Source organism: Periophthalmus magnuspinnatus, chromosome 3 (assembly GCF_009829125.3).
Source record: "Periophthalmus magnuspinnatus isolate fPerMag1 chromosome 3, fPerMag1.2.pri, whole genome shotgun sequence".
In the NCBI taxonomy this organism is placed as follows: domain Eukaryota; kingdom Metazoa; phylum Chordata; class Actinopteri; order Gobiiformes; family Gobiidae; genus Periophthalmus; species Periophthalmus magnuspinnatus.
The window spans coordinates 19374279-19391355 of NC_047128.1; the positions used below are offsets into that span (position 1 = coordinate 19374279).

The window sequence follows — 17077 nt, forward strand, 5'->3', positions numbered from 1 at the left end:
AGAAAAAGACAACGCACACCTCACCTATCCATCTGAACTTGTACACACTAACAAGGTGGTCACAAGGCAGGCTGTTTATCCTCATCAGGGTGTGCACAGACAGAGCCCAGGTGCCCTTTGCCCTAAGTGCCCTCGCGATCAACATATTTTTTTAGGTTTAATAATTGTCCCATGAAGACAGCAGATAAGATGCTATCTATAGATTTGACTGCCGCTCCCTCTCTCTTGCCTCATGTGTGTCAGTCTGTCACAGCTTCCAGACTCCATTTGTGTGGCTTAACTCCATGTAACGCCAAATCAAAGACTGTAGGAACAGTTTAGTCCATAACGATGTTCTACACTACCTAAGCTTTTTGACAATCCACCTCATATTTGCGATGTTATGAGTAAAACAGCTGATGCCATAATATGTCTATAGATTGAATAGCACGAGTATACCACTGCAATGCTCATTTCTTGAAAAAGATTTGTCGAATTCTCATAAAAGAAATTGACAAAAGTTTTAAGACTTGTTTTCTGGAGCATTCATCACAGGCCAGTGTGAGGCTGCAGCTCACAGACAGGGGGCGCTCAGTGCAGTGCAAAAGTTTAGAAATACTGATCACTTGTGTCTGACTCCTAACACTGATAGAAGTATGGCATAAAAGTAGGCCAGTTGTTATAGTCTAATCAACAATTGCATGTTTTGAAACTTGCAGAGAAGTACTTACAACAAATGGGCTTATATTCCATTGTTCTGTATCAGACTGCTAAAAAACAGGATTTCTTCACCTAACAGATTACGTTTATTTTGATCAAAAATCTTCTAGGTGAGGGCCCCTAACCCCCCTCATATGATCCTCTTTTACTCTGTTATCTTTGTAATAATCTTTTTGGTCCCTCAGCTCATATCCACTTATGCACAAAGCTTTGCTGCTAAACGTTCAGCAGCTGCACACTTAAAAGCAATCTGTAAAGAGGCAAAATCATATTTTCTTACTTAAAACAATGTGAATATGTTCACTTTAAGCGATATGGAAAACTGTCCTCATAATGCAACATTCTCTTTATTACCATACACCCTTGAATGTGAGTAATGTGTATTTTTAACCTTAAATATGATGATCATCTATTTATGATAATCCTTCTTTGTATGGTCTGTCTATTCTCATCTTAATTTATATTGCAAATTCACACGAGGGTTAATGTCCCAAGCCCTGTTGTCTAGAAATAAGGAAAGCACTGGTTGTGGTTTCTGAGAGAGATGAGAAACATGAGGTCAGAATCACATTAGCATCTCTAATTAGTGACACTCTTTTTAAATCCTACGTCACATTTTGACACTATGATGTAAACTTATCCCTACTATTCACAGTACAGTACTATTATTAGAACATGTATCAGAATATGTTACAAAAATGAATGTATGCAGTATTCTGTAACTAAATACATTTTCTAAATATTCTTCCCAATACTGCTGGTGTATGTGAAGCTTGTTTTGGACACAGCTGACCTGTGATTTATCTCCAGTGCTTGTTGTCTTTGCTGATGCGGCGTTTGTAAATATAGAGCTATGAGTTCAACCAGGATGCCGCCGAGGCCACTCCAACTCCCATTCTGTAATATTGACTTTATTACCTCCGCTTCGTTCCATTTGTCCCTCTGGAGAAATGCCACATAATATTTATATCAACACATTTATAAGGGTAGGCGTCGAATTTAAATTGTATTATTCGAGCCTTTCCTTCTAGATTCCCAGTGTAATATTTGATTTGTTTGTTTTTTTTCTGTTGAGGTCAAAATATGTAAGCGCTTCATCTAATTGTGAAGTGTTTTGTTGTAAAAGAATCAGAAAATGCACTGTTAGCATGCTAGTTGTCGTTAAACTAACCTCACAGTGAATATTTAGGTTGCTTGGAATGCATCAGGTAACTGAGGAATACCTTTGGACTACTGGAAAATGTTTTAAATGAACTACGGTTGTTTTTTTTCAGGCTTTTAAGACAGTAAAAGTGTCGTAACGGTGGGTGTAGTGGACCAAAGAGTGCAGACTCGGGGAATATTTACAGTGTTTATTGTACAGATGGAAACGATATACAAAACTGAGGGTTGAACTGATGGTGAGCAGGAAGCCAGGTGCGGGCCAGGATCCAGGAACGTGGAGTGCAGGGAAAAAAACAAGACAGTACCAGGGCTGAGAAGCAGGGTCGGAGCAGGGTCAAAGCAGGGCTGAAGGCACACGTAGGATCCGGCACCAAACACAGATAATCCAGTACGGAACAGGGTGAAGCGACGCAGGCACGACAGGAACACAGGAACGAAGGGACGACGGCACAGACAGTGTGAGGTCACGCAGACGATCTCGCCCCGAGTGTCTTCTCCCAGCTCCTCTTATCCACGGCAGGTGTGGTGATTAGCCAGATGGACAGCAGGTGCGCGCGGGAGGAGCCGAGAACTCCGCCCAGCTCCAGGTACAGACAGCTGAGGGAGGGGGAAGAGCACACAAGGAGACAAAACAGGAACAGAAATACACACATCATGACAAAAAATCCTTTAATAGACAACCAACGCATCAGGAAGTCATTGCAAAATCTCCATCTCATTCCTGTCTTCTATCTCATTCGTTGCATATAAACAAAAAGCCACATATCACACGGTTGAACTTTTGGTCCGTCACTGGACTCTCAGCCTTCTCCTGCATTGGCTGATCTATGGGACTTTACCAGCTGCTCTCCAGTGTTGTCACAATACTGTAATTTCACTCAAGAAATTTCCTTTTTATATAGCATCATTTCCAAAACTAAACAACAGTAGTTTCTCTGATAGTACGACATGGTCTTTTTAGTTCTGATCAAGAGCATTCTAAATCTATTCAACATCTGTGTAATCCCTCAGTCGTCCAGGTCTGATCCACAGCAAAAGAGGAATGAAAACTGTCAACTGGACAAAATGTTGGAGTGAAGACGTTTCGCTGCTCATCCAAGCCGCTTCTTCAGTTCTGGTCAGATTACTAGTGGACACTGCCTTCTATCTATTTGAAGGGAGGAGCTAACTACACTGAAACTCAAAACCCCTATAGTTTACTGTTTCTGTTTGTAGGCCAGGTCTATTGTTCTCTAGTTTGATCTGTGCCTGAGTCCCACTAGTCATTCAAGCCCCTAATGAGTGGTTGCGCACCTATTGGCATCCTGGCTAGCACTGTTGTTCTCTTTGTTCTCTTTGTTTACTTTGGGTCTTAGGGTGGAGTTATCAATAGGAGATAGATGATGTCTAAGGCCCCCCATTCCTGTTTTTTCTAACAAAAATCACTTCTTTAACTCCCCTCTCAAACCATGTCTTCACTCCTACAATGTTTTGTCCAGTTGTCAGATTTTATTTCTCTTTTGCTACAATTCAGGACAAGTAACTTTGTTTTGTATGTGAATTTTTTTCAGCATCAATACTTCTTCAAATTACTTTTTTGGGGGATTTTAGTTTCATTTATTGTGTTTTTTATTTTTTTATTTTTTGACAACCCTGCCACAGCCTCAGCCGCTCTGGGACCATAACATGCTGAGTGGGAAAGAGAAGGGTTAGTTAGTAACAGTGTCTCTAAAAAGTTTTAGTCATGAATTTTGCAAGATTGGAGCAGGCCTGCAGGACTCATCCATACACTGAATGTTAATTCTCGAAGAGCTTGTTTTTTAACTTACTAAAATATGAATAAATATTAGTGATGGAGCCAGAGGGGTAAGCAGGGTGCAGAGCTAATAAAGCCCTCGCTACCCTCATGTCTCATTGATTGTAAATAGAGATGGACATGAGATAGTCTGCTAGCTGTCATATTCCAAATAGGAAGTGAGCATGGGCGCGAAGTGGTTCCTTTGAGGTCTGGATCCACTGGACTTCTATTGAAAAAAAATGCTTTCCTCTATCTGTAACTGCTGCTGTCAGACTTCTCATTCTGCTCTTAAAATGTTCGTTTTAAATTGCTAAGTGTTCTGTCACTCTTTTGTCCATAAATCAACATATGATCCATAAACGACAAACGACTAAGTCTATATACAGTCTGTGATATATGATATACTATGATACATATGTGTGTGTATGTGTATCTGCCTTGGACAATTTCTTACAACTATTTTCAAGCTACGGACATACTCCGTGTGTATGCAAGAAAAACTAATTGTCAATATATGAAAGGCTTTGCTAGTTTACACATTCACACTTTTCTTAACTACTGCTTCACTTTGAGACAGTTTTATCTCATGGTAGTGTCAACTAGTGAAATCATGTGTATTGTATGCTGTATTTGTCATGTAATTAATCGTGTATTGTCCTGCGGATCCAGTGATGAAGGCCTGTACACGTCTAAAATTATCCAACGAGCAATAATTAGGTCATTCTACAACTCTTGGTATGAAGAAAATCCTTGGAATGAGTACTTTCTAAGTTAGAATGCAAGCTATTGTTTCGCCTGCGGGCATTGTGCACTGCTTGGCTCTTCACGATCTGCCTTTATGTCTGAATCAGGATTTTTGGGAACTGGGAACGAAAAAGTTTTTTTAAGCATGCTAGATATAAACTGCACGCAAAATCAACATACAAAGATACACATGCCTTGTATTTTACTTTTTTTTTTAATCTGTTATAATGCTGATCTAATTCTCACCAATTTCTTCATCAAAAACAGACCTGGAGTTGCGTTTTGTTACATTCACACATGTTTAACGCGCAAACCGTGCACATTTACGCTGTGTTCTTCTCTTAAACTGAAAACCCTCTGTTCCTCCTTGTGATGTTATTAAGTGTAAATGCTCCACTGTGTTTTTAAACTCCATACTCCATCACTAGAATCATCAACTTTGAACCTATAGCTGTTGTTTTAGCCTCATAGAAACGGCTTCATTCCTGAGTGCACCAGCAGATACTACACAACATGGATAAAAAACAGGTCACCACCAAAAAAAAAAAGGTCACACACTCTAATATGTGTTTGACCACCTTTAGCTTTGATTACGGCACACATTCACTGTGGCATTTTACGATTTCGCTTCTGCAATGTCACAATATTTATTTCCATCCAGTGTAATTTTTCACCAAGATCTTGCACTGATGATGTCAGACTGTTGCTGAACCTAGACCGGACCAACTGCAGGAGGCTCAGACCTATTTGCTCAGTTAAATCCAGGCAGCGACTTTTTTTTCTTGTAGGAAATTTCTATTGATCTCAGCTCCTGGTCTGCCCTGGGTTATGGATTATGTTGTGGCATTCCCCCTTTCCTTAGTGGTTTTGTCCACCTAGGTAGACTATTTAAGGTGGAATAGTTGCACTTGCTCTGTGTTGTGCGTGTTGGCCAAGAAGATGAAATAAACAGCTTTATTTTTACAACTTTTTGAGTCTGCCTGCATCCATTTTTAGTTCCTCCTACGACCATGCTGACAGTGGAATAGAGTTAAATTGAAGCTAATGATGTCCGTGTAATCTCTCAGTCTTCCAGGTATAATCCATAGAAATTCTCTTTTGCTATAAGTATTCTGTACATATATTTTGGCTGATACACAGTTGATACACAATTTTAATCTGATCTACTTTTATGTGTGTACAATAAAAATATTTAATAGCATGATTATGTACTGTTCTCATAAAATGTATCCCACAGTCTGGCCACACCTTGTTTAAATGTTTGACTCCATCACTCGTAAATATGAATTTAATTACACACTGCACATCCTCAGCCTGCAAAAAATAAATTAATCATAGATACATACATAACTCCATAGCACATCTAGAGGCATTTTGATTTCATGATTTATTGTGGCACGAGATCTTGTCTCTTTCCACACAGCAGTAATTACTTTTACATGACCAGTAAATGAGATAACTAGAATAATCAGATAACCCAATAATGATATCTGGTTTTCGGTGTGCACTAAAGAAATCTAATTAAAAAAATATATATATAAAAAAAAAAATCAAATTTTTTTTAGGTAAACTGTTATATTTGGAAGGTAAAGTACAATGGAGTTTAAAATGACTCTTTCAGTTAACAATTTCACTTTTGTTTATGTCTTTGCAACATTAGTTTGCCCTTTTTTGCATCATTCCAGGACTGTAGATGGAAACTAGCTGTTTATAGTCTGTTTTTTTATGATCTTGTGCATTGTTGCTTCAAGTAAAGACTAAACTAAGCCTGCACAGGTGTGAACACTCATAAATCAGATTACTCACATTGGATGTACCCGTTTTCATGATTTTTATTCAATCATCTCACTTCCTGAACTCAGCTAATGATCAGGTTTGTGTGTGTGTAAATAGTTTCTGATTCTGCTATGAAACATACCCTATCCATATCACTATTCCATAGCCTTACCATCATATTGAAAGTCTAAGCGATTCTGAGCTCCTGTCATGACTGCCCATAGGGGCCCTTCCTGTCCTCCCTGTCCCAATGCCGTGCTCTGAATCGGGGCTGTAATCTGCCGTACACAGCCCTGAGTGGAGCTCCTGGCACGCTCTCAGACACCACATTAGCAGCACTAAGCCTCGCTGCAGCCTCTTTTCCCCCTCTCTTCCCCCTCTCTCTGTTAGTAAAGGTGAGCGCTATTCGTTACAACCCCCTCTCCACTCCACGGGTGGGCTAATCCTCTGATTTGGCAAAGACATTAGCCATGCCTTTAAACACTAGAGCGACTTATCCATCTCATTCCCCATGGAAATATGCATTCAGCTCCATTTGCAAGAGGGCGCAGACGACTTTGAATTTTCCACACAACTTTTCAAATATTAAATGTCTTCATCTTTTGAATCAGAGAAGTAGAAATACAATTGGGATGTTATTAACCCAAGAGGTGCCTGTTGGAGAGTCTGCCATGGTGCCACCTGCTTGTCTCTGGAATGTTCAGTCGTATAAAGCATAACTATGTGATTCTTGGACTTTTGTGTTGTGTTTTGTGAAGGTTGTGTGGGTGGAACTTGACACTGGTAGAGGTGTTTTGTTTTTAGATACTCTCTTGTTAGAAGTGGACATGTATGGTGATGTTTTAGTATCATGCTGTTCTTTGTTTTGCTTTTTCTGTTCTTTCCTTTTTCTTCCATGAATAACATGACTGATTATCGGCACATTATCCGCTCAGTCCAGTATTTGTGCTAAATGCCCTTTGCAAACACTTTTCATGTGTGGAGGCCATGGATCAGAGGAGTCCTGACCTTTACACATGGATGAACGTGCTGCTCACCTTGATGCAGACAGACAATCAGGTCTTGATTAAAGGCTAAAGATTAACCCAATTCTTAAACCAAGTGTAAACCAAAACTAAACACAGTCTAAACCAGAACTAAACTAATTTTAAACCAGGACTAAACCACAATTACACCAGAGGAGCCAGCTGAAGGATGCTTTCTGGACACCTCGCTAGGCAGGTGTTCCGGGCATGTCCCACCGTGAGGAGGCCCCGGGGAAGACCCAGGACACGCTGGAGGGGCTATGTCTCTCAGGTGGCCTGAGAACGCCTTGGGGTCCCACCAGAGGAGCTGGAGGATGTGTACGTGAATTAGGGGTGTTTAATGTAGACTTAGTTTAGACCAGGTCTAAACTAAGTCTACATTAAAGCGAAACCTGGTCTTTCCAATGTTTAATTAAAGGATAGAAAGCACTCATCTCCTATTCACACCACCGTCAGTGCAGGACAGTGCTAAACTGATGCCATACTTGGCTCTTCACACTTTAAATAGCTTTCACAGATTTGCAGCAGTAACAACGGAAAATTATCCAGAGGAGCAGTGACGCACACAAAATCGCTCTGATTGTTTTCCTCGATTTCCTCCTTGATGCTTATTCTGCCAGTGCCATATGGGCCCAATAGAGAAGAAATTATTACATCGTTCAGAGCAGTTGCATTCACATTTTAGATTATGATTTCACATTAGAGGGCAGGGGCCTGTGGAACTCAATGGGACATATACCATTTTTGAAATATCAAAACTGCAAATCCACCAGTCTCAGCAAAATCAACTTTTTGGAGCTTAGTACTATGTTATGCCTCAAGAGATTTTATATGTCATTGATGAATGTTTGAATAATTTAGCGATCTCTTACGGGCCCTGTTCGAATCCTTAGGGTTAGCTGTTTGATTCTGTTCAATGCTCAGCCCACAAGCCATTCATGCTCCCGGACAATCATTTTCCATAAATATACAAAAGCAAGATACAAAAAATATACTGCAACTTCACAAACCTGGCGTGGTGTACAGTAGTTTTATTAGCAGGATGCAAGCTGATTGTGTTGTGATAGCGCTCTGAAGGGGAGTGACTTATTAAATGTGTTAATATGTTGTTTTCAGCATTTTCAATACAATAAAAGGTAACATGACAATCTAAATATGTTGTGTATTAGCAATTAATACCCCATAAAAGTGTAACACCCTTATGTCTACAAACTTAAGTGACACAGTGGTGCAGTAGTTAGCCTCACAGCTCACAGTAACATGGTCCTTGGTTCGATTCAAGGATGAACTATTTTGGTTAATGAAACTGCAATAAGAAAAGCTGTTGCGTTAAGTCTTACACGTTTGTGTTTGAGGCATGTCAGCACTTTAACTATTGAGAAAAAAGTGTTATTTCACCTTAGTTCTTTTGTGCTGACAGAGAAGACATTGAACTCTGTGCCATTCTTTTTTTGTTTCACTATGAATAGAGAAAATAACCATATACCAGTGCTGCATTTGGACAGATTAAAAGACAAATGCTGTAGAACTGCCCTTGAAAACGTCATGATGTTAACTTGTCAAGTGAAACTATAGAGACAAGATAATTACATATACTTATTATCTGCTTTCCATTTAGACCAGTTATAATAAGTCCAATGAAAATATATCTAAACTCCACAAAATGACTAAAGTATGCATTGAATCAGAACCAAATAAGCCAACGCATGGATTCACAATACACAGGTTTATACCATGCACAATAACCGCCACTGACCCTACACCTCTTGGCTGTGTGCATATAATTTCAAACCACCGCTTTATTTAATATGTTTCCATTCCGCATTCATTTCTATCAAAAGAATCTCATTATGCACGGCCTATTTTGTTGCATTTACTTGAACGAGCTGAGAACGTCCTAGGTGACTCACGGTTCGCATCACCCCACATCTCATTGTCTGCGCATCAATGTTAACTTTGTTAGGCGTCATTGCTTTAGAAAGTACCCCTAATTCATGTATTCATTTGGCCTACGCTGTGGAGGTGTGGTGATAGGCTGCTATTCACTCTCACGTGAATTCAGTTCAGGTTATTTGAATTCACCGTCTGACCTAATTTGGGTGTTGTAGTGGTAATGCAGCCTCCATGCACAATGATAAGACTTTTTGTTAGTACTTCAGTGACGTTAAGTGAAGTTTATAGTGTTGGAAAAGCTTTATTTGGGAATACTAAAGGGCCCGTACTATGCTATTTTCCCTATTTTATATATATTCTAATGTTAAAGTTAATGTTTCCTGATCAATAAACATACACAGAGTTGTGTTTTGTTTCATTCACACATGTTTAACACATACTGTGTTTTTAAATTCCACACACCTTCACTAGAATCCTTTGGATAATTTCAGCCATGAATTTTCCAATCTCTACTAAACAATACATAAAAGGTTGCTGCTAACTTGAAAACTGACATCACAAGGTGGAATAGAGCATTTTGAGCTTTGTAGATGTACAGGATTACTGAAACAGTCACCAGCATATCCCCATTACTTCGTACTTACTTCGTTCTCCAATATAATTTTCTTAATTTGTAATACGTGTAGGATTCGGCAGTGTTGCGTAGTCATTCATAGTCAGTTACTGCTAGTGTGATCAGCAGCTATATAGGTGCCGACAACTGTGCTCTTTGTTGTGATAACGTTTTCAGCGATGTCAGCTCCCACTGGGCACCGTAGTTTTTTAGCGCAGAAGTCAGCGGACTTGCTTCTTTCATTAAGTAATTTTAGGTCAATATTGCGATTTATAACATGCCCCACGGGTTTCATAGAATAGAACTATACAGCTGATACAAGCACAGTAGGTCTTCTTAAAAAAAAAAAAAAAGCAATCCTGCAACCTCAGAAATTTGCAAGAGTACAAAGCCCAAATTACTATAAATAAGTGGACTTGGCAACTGTGCAGCAAGGGACTCCTGACTAATGCTCAAGATCCAGAGATTTTCAAGAATAATAAAATCTATAAATACAGCGAGGAAAAATTATAGAAAAAAGTCCTTTAGAGGTGATGAAAATGTTCCCTGTAGTGATGCCTGAAGATAAGCCCCACTTCTTACTTGTCAAGAGACACATCTAAAGTATTGAATATTTATGCAGTATTTCTTGTTATAGGTTGAAACATGGGTTTCAATTGGTGGATATGAGTTCACTAACCAGAGGGTAGTTGGTTCAAATCTCAGTTCTTGTGCAAGACTTTTCACACTCTGCCTATCTCAGTCACAATATGTGAATGGTTTTGACAGGAAGACCAATGGGAATCAAAACCTTGTCAATCAGTTATTGCACCATTCAATATTTTGAATGGTGCAGTAACGGGAATGGTGCAGTGAGCGGAATGTTCAATTAAGGGAATTGTGCAATGAGTGAAATGTGCAGTTATGGGAATTGTGCAGTGAGTGTAGTGTGCAATTTTTATTTTGACCCTTTTGTGACCCCAGCCCTTGGGAGAATGGATGAAAATTAGCCTTTGGCTATAATCCGGTGTGTTTCATGTAGAATCATGTCTGTTCATTAACATGAACTGTCCCAATCAAATAAAATAAATAAATAAGACAACTGGTTTACTGTGGGAATGCCAACTGAAGAATGGGATTTGCTGAAAGACTGAAAAAGCAGATATACTTCTGATGTAATTCTAATCAATATTAGCAGTAAATACTAATCAATTATCTTGTTTTGATGTATCAATACAATCCTATACATTTTAACTGTAGAAATTTTAAGAATAATTTTAAGGATGATTTGATTTGTAATGTCCTCCAAAACAATACCAAGTTAATCACATAATCAATACAACAGTCTCCAACCTTTTTCTTCTATAATACAAAAACATAAAGACTATTTTCATGATCATGCAAGGTAACAATACTAAATGCATGTATTCTAATCCCGAACCTTAATTCAAGAGATTGTTTAGACAGCTGCTAAGTTTACCTAACCTTCTGCTGTAAGATTAATTATTGTGATATTTATGAGTTCACAAACGGCAGGCTCATGCTGCTGTGATTCAGCCCTGCCATAAAGTGGGCAGTTCAGAATACTACACATTATCTGTTGGAGAAATTCCATTTCTGTGCTGTACCAAAGACACTCACTGCCAGCTCAGTCTTCAATCTTGGCTTATGTAATCAGAGGTATAATACTCCCTACAACAGACTACATTACTGGACAACACTTTCACATTGTCTTGAGGGTGCTGGGTCCTGTAGTGCACTGGTCGATGAACTTCTCCCCCGTTAGAACTCCAGCCTCGTGCCTTTTCAACTCTCGGGCTACTACAATTTATTCTACAACAATATCAGTCTGGAGCTTGCCAGGTTAAAGTGAAGTGGATTAATGGCTCTTTTCCTTGTAAGTAAAACACAGGAACATTTTGGAAGGTTAAAACAGAAATAAAAAACATCCTAAAATTATATTACGATCATATGATGTTATTGGGGACCTGAATTTGACAGTGATTGACAGCGAGTAAAGCATTGCAATAGTTTTTCGTTCATTCAATAATTAATCATGCCAATCATAAAATCTCGCAAAAAATCACAAAAACATTCAAATTTGACAATGCAACATCCCAAGTCATTAAGACTCAAAGTCACTTTTCTCTAATTTGTAACTGCACTGGGATAACCCCAGCAAACTTGCATACATTTCCATTTCTAGCACATCGCCTGAGAGCACACCTCACACCTCGACACTTCTCCTCCATCATCTTTCCATCCTCCAGCCTCCCTCCTATATCCCTCCATTCCCACCACCACCCCCTCCCCCCCAAAAAACCCCACAAGGCACACAGCAAACCCGCTCCCGACCGCTGCCAGAGGAGCACATCTCCTTGCTTCTCTCTGCCAAAGTCCCATTCTCCCCTAGCACTGCGGCTCCACCTCCCTCTCCACCCCTCCCTCCTTCTTTCCCTCCTTCCCTCTGCTCTGCTCTCCTCTCTTCTCTCCGCAGCAGCATGCATGTGAACCGCGTGTGTGCCGCCTGAGTGTTTACATGTCAGCCCATCATTGAGGACGGATTTAAGGTTTCTGGATATGCTTCGGAACTACCCGGGATCGCAGATGCTTCTCGGACAGTGGGATTGTAACTATCGCTCGCCCTAGCCTACCCCCCCACCTCCCCTCTCTCCACCAACCCCCCTACCTACCAACCTCCCCCCCCCCCAACCCCCCCACCATCATCCTCTGGCTACGTCCCGGTCTCTAGCCATCGTTTTGGGGAGGCGGTTTGATTTTCCTTCGGCGACATGGAACTGGCTGAATTGGGATTCTCTGCATGACGGTCCTGGTAAGTAAGTGGTTGTAAGATGCTACGACCGCGTTTGAGCACAAGGCGAGATTCACGAGGATGCAGTGTGTATGTGCGTGTGTGTGTGTGTGTGTGGGGAGCGTTGTTGAGAGGAGAGCCAAATTGTCCTTCTCGGTCGGTGGAAGAAGACGAAAGAGCACGCAGGGGAGGCTCATGTCTTATTTGTGCTTTGTCATGCACTTCGGTTGCGTTTCGTTGGGGAGCCAGTTCTTGCCTGGTTGCCGTTACTTACAGTCTAGCCCCATAAATAGTAACTGCTTTTCTCCGAACTGCCAGAACCAAACCCCGCTGTACTTTTCCTGTCCTGAATTCGGAGCGTGATCCAAAGATTGCAAGCAAAACTATCGATCTCAAAACCTTAGTAATGTTCCTTTCTGACTCTAGAAGTACAAATACGTCTTAACCTATAGTCTTTTGAAACTGTTAATATTCCAATGCTTCAATACAGTGTTTTTTTTTTAGCACCAATACTTATCTAATTTTTGGACGCAACCTTTAATTCCTAAACCGTGCTACTTTTCATCTTGTTTTCCATGAACAATTAAACGCAGAACCTCTCCTATAGGGCTTTTGATGTCTCCTAACCTCATTCAGATTCATGTACCGAAAATGGCAGGGCAGGGGGAGAAAAGGTTGGGAATTTTGTCCGCACTTTGGATCACCCCCTTCTCCGTACTGCCCCTGCGATCTTCCCCTCCGCTGGCTGGTTCCAGTGGCCGATGAGAATGCAGGTGTTGTGATTTTGCCACGGGTCTACGATGATGGATGGTGTTGACGGAGGAGGTGGATGATAGCGGGAGGAAGGGAGCAGGGGAGGGGGCAGGCGGGTGCCATTAGAGATGCACCCTGCCACTTCTTTGCATCTATCAAGTGTTAAATTCGCGTGCGGATGAGGGGAGGCTCCGCTGGGTTGGGGTATGAGGGTTTACGGGGAGGGGGGGGTCGGAGCGGGTGGGGGTGCGTAGCCGACCTATCCCCCTTATTCTAGAGGTTTCAGAACATTTACTAAGCTTTCCGGAAATGGAAAGAGGTTGGAAGATTTGAAGGGTTTTTTGTTGACTTCCTTTATAGAGCTTTCACATTGTCAGTTTAAAGGTGCACTTTTCTGGTGGAAGGTCTGCCATCTGCTTGTCTTATGCAAAATGAGCTTTTTAGAGCTTTTAACCATATTATCGTTGCTTTTAACCATATTATTGTTGCTTTTAACCATATTATCGTTGCTCCCCTTAAGTGTCTAAAGTTCAAGACTCGGGATGAAAATTGATTCTGGAAAATTGACAATTATCGACAAGCCCTTTACCTTCTTGAAATTGTCTTTAGCGTGATTCGTGCATGTTTATTGTAAGCAGTTTTCTAATGCAGGAGTCAGCAGTCTTGTTTCATTTATTAAATCATTTTAGATCAATATTGCAATTGAACATGTCCAAAATATAACACAATGATCCATGGATGTCATAGACAAAAGCTATATAGCAGACACAAGCATAATATGTCTTCTTTAACGCTAATATCCCACAGTATTGCATTAAACATGTTCATCTCCATGGAGACAAGCAGGTGACGATATCAAAGTTACAGGTCAGATGCATGTTATTCTGAAGCAATAAAAAAAACACCTGTAATTGAATAAATGTAAGAAACAATATAACATCACAACAGACAAGCAGGTAGCGGACCTCTGACCAGAAAAGTTACATAGTGGACCTTTTAAAGATGCTTTAAAATGTCTGCTTCTGCTTCTGGAACTGCACTTTTCCGTATGGTACAGAGATGGGCAATATGCCAGTGAAATAATATCCGAATTTTCTTGGAACCAGATCACGATTTCCATTAGGATTCTTGTGAGCTTAGTGCATTTTTATTGCCTTGAAGAGGTAACGACGGTCATCTGCTTCTGACCAATAGGAGGTGGAATAAGTCAAGGGAATAAGATCACAGTTATCACCATATTACCAAGCTCTAATACTGTGTGCTGTGTATCTCGGTTTGTACTGATTCATGCTTATTGTTTTATTGGTCGCCCGATATATCAAGCCGATATTTGCACTTCCTAGTTTATTGTCTATTGGTCTTAAATCTCCAGCACAGGTCGATATTTTGTTTCATCGACCTGCTGCCTAAAGAATACACAAAGCCTTATTTGAACACTTTCCCGCAAAGAGATAACTGCATGAAATGTGACTCCACTCCTTCTCCCTTAAAGGTTTTGCTTAAAAAATGGCTTTTTGAGAGTTTGAAAATAAATCAAAATCAACTCTTCATGTTGGCAGAGCTTATCAGTTTCTCTGGATTCTAAACAATTGTCATTACCCACGAAAAAACCCCAAAAAACATAGCAGTACATTTATTTCGTTCCTAATATATGAAATTTAAATGGAGATTACAACATATTAAGCCCCTTAAGGTTTTTTGTCAACCATCCATCACATTCTTTTGCATAATTTCTCATACTTTATATTTCTTATCACATGAAAATAAATAATAAATAAACCCAACCTACACGGCAGACAGCGTTGGAGGCAAGAAAACGACTGGACAGATAGATACTTTCAAACCTAGTCGTTGTTCCAGTGCTGGTTCTCGGTCGTCCAGGTGAAAATCAATACAAAGGGCATCTCCACACCATCTCATCTGGTTTAATCACTCCCTCTGAGAGACATAAGCGCAGATCAAGGTCTATTGACTGCAACAGAGTCCTTTGAATGAGGGATGACGTGTTTTTGAAACTGAAAACTTGAAGCATCTTTCTTGTTTGAGCGATGAAAAGCATTGCTAAAAAAAGAATAGGCGACAAAGACCCAGGTGACATTTCACTTACAAATACAACTTTCAAACGACATATTGAGCTGCAAGAGACACTGGAAAAATGATTATTCAATTGATTATAACATGATTACAGTGTTAGGAGTTCAATCTATCCAACAATCAATTTCTGGATTACCAAAATGGTTACGATTTTGCCGATTTTTTTGATGTATTTTGCCAATAAATTATGAATTATAGCAAGAGTAATAATATTTATCCTGGTCCTTTTTCCTCATACACTTCTATGGGGTATTCATTGGCTACCTTTTGTTGTTTTAAATGTGCTATATTTGCCAGAAACAGCATATTAAAATATTAAATTAGTTTCAGTCCCACTCAGAGTCCTAACACAATCCTGCTAATGAAACTACTGCACATCGAATCAGGTTTGTGAAGTTGTAGCATACTGTTTTGCATCCTGATTTTGTACATCGAAGGTCCTATATTACAACAAATGGACTCTTGTGAGATTTAAGCCATTAAGTACGTAATCTTTATTAATCTGTGTACATATCCAAAGCTCAAAATGTGCTGTTCTACCTTGTGATGTCTTAGTTTTGAAATGAATAGCTACCTTTTGGACAGTAGAGATTGCCAATTCCAAGGCTGAAATCATCATCATGAACGTTTAAATACACAGTGGAGCACTTCCTGTATTACTGCATGACATCACAAGGTGGAAATGGAGTGTTTTCCGTTTGACAGAAGAACTCAGAGCTTAAATATGCAGGCTTTGTGTGTTAAACATGTGAATGAAACAAAACACAACTCCAGATATGTTTTTCATGAGGACACAAGACTATAACTTCAATCATAAAACAGCGTAATATAGGCCCTTTAAAGAAAAATGTCCATGCGGGATTGTGGGTTGCGTAGGCTTGTGGGCTTCTAACAGTAGGGAGGGTTCAAATAACCTTTTCCATGGAGATGTTACTGTTTTGTCGTGTGCTCCACAATATATCATTAAGGGGCAGGGCCAGATGCAGGAAAGGAACAGTCTAAAAGTCAAAGTGAATTTGCAACAGCACCAGGCACAGACTGACAGAATGGTAAGGTGGGATGAATAGAATGAATACATTTGTGGCAGTTAGACCTAAGTGGGTTGAGACATCACGGTGATAAATGAAGGGTAAGGATTGCAGACATTAGCTCGGTTGGTACAGTGTTTGTCCAGTGATCCGAAGGTTGGCGATCCAGATCCCGCTCTATATATAAATTGGTTGAGCGGTTGCGCAGGTTGGCAGTGCGATTCCAGCTCCCACAGATCAATGCTGTTGTTGTGTCATGGGGCAAGACACTTAACCCACCTCGCTCCCAGTGTCTGCGTTCACGGGTTTATGAGTGTGTGTGAGAACGGGTGAGTTGTTCCTTGATGTAAAGCAGTTTGAGTGTCTTGAAGTTGGAAAAGCGCCATATAAAAAGTAGCCTTACCTTACTTTAAATTTGTAATGATGAACGAACGAGAATGAGAAGCTGAGATGGCTGATGTTTCTGCTGCCGAAGTAGAGATGGAGCATATGGATGATGACTCGAAAGGGAATTGGTCGTAGGGCTGCACAATTGTGGGCGGGAAAAAAAAAAAAAAAAACCTTAATTGAGAATAGATTTGTAAGGCACCAGTTCACATGCACGATTTAAACACGTTCAGGCCCATTAACATTTGAGAGAAGATTGAAATATGAACTGATAAAATTATACAAGACCGCCATGCATTTCAGAACATGTTTATAGAGGTCGAAACTACAGGC

The 17077-nt window shown here is 40.1% G+C and overlaps 1 protein-coding gene across 1 annotated transcript in view; it reads left to right on the plus strand.

Annotated features, from left to right (window-relative positions):
- Window positions 1–12463: 12463 nt before the first annotated feature.
- lingo1b (leucine rich repeat and Ig domain containing 1b) overlaps window positions 12464–17077 on the plus strand; it is a 125224-nt gene continuing 120610 nt past the window's right edge. The window contains exon 1 of the mRNA XM_055228977.1: window positions 12464–12503. Within this exon, the coding sequence (XP_055084952.1) occupies window positions 12492–12503 (12 nt within the window). The 5' untranslated portion in view covers window positions 12464–12491. The remainder of the gene's footprint in view (window positions 12504–17077) is intronic.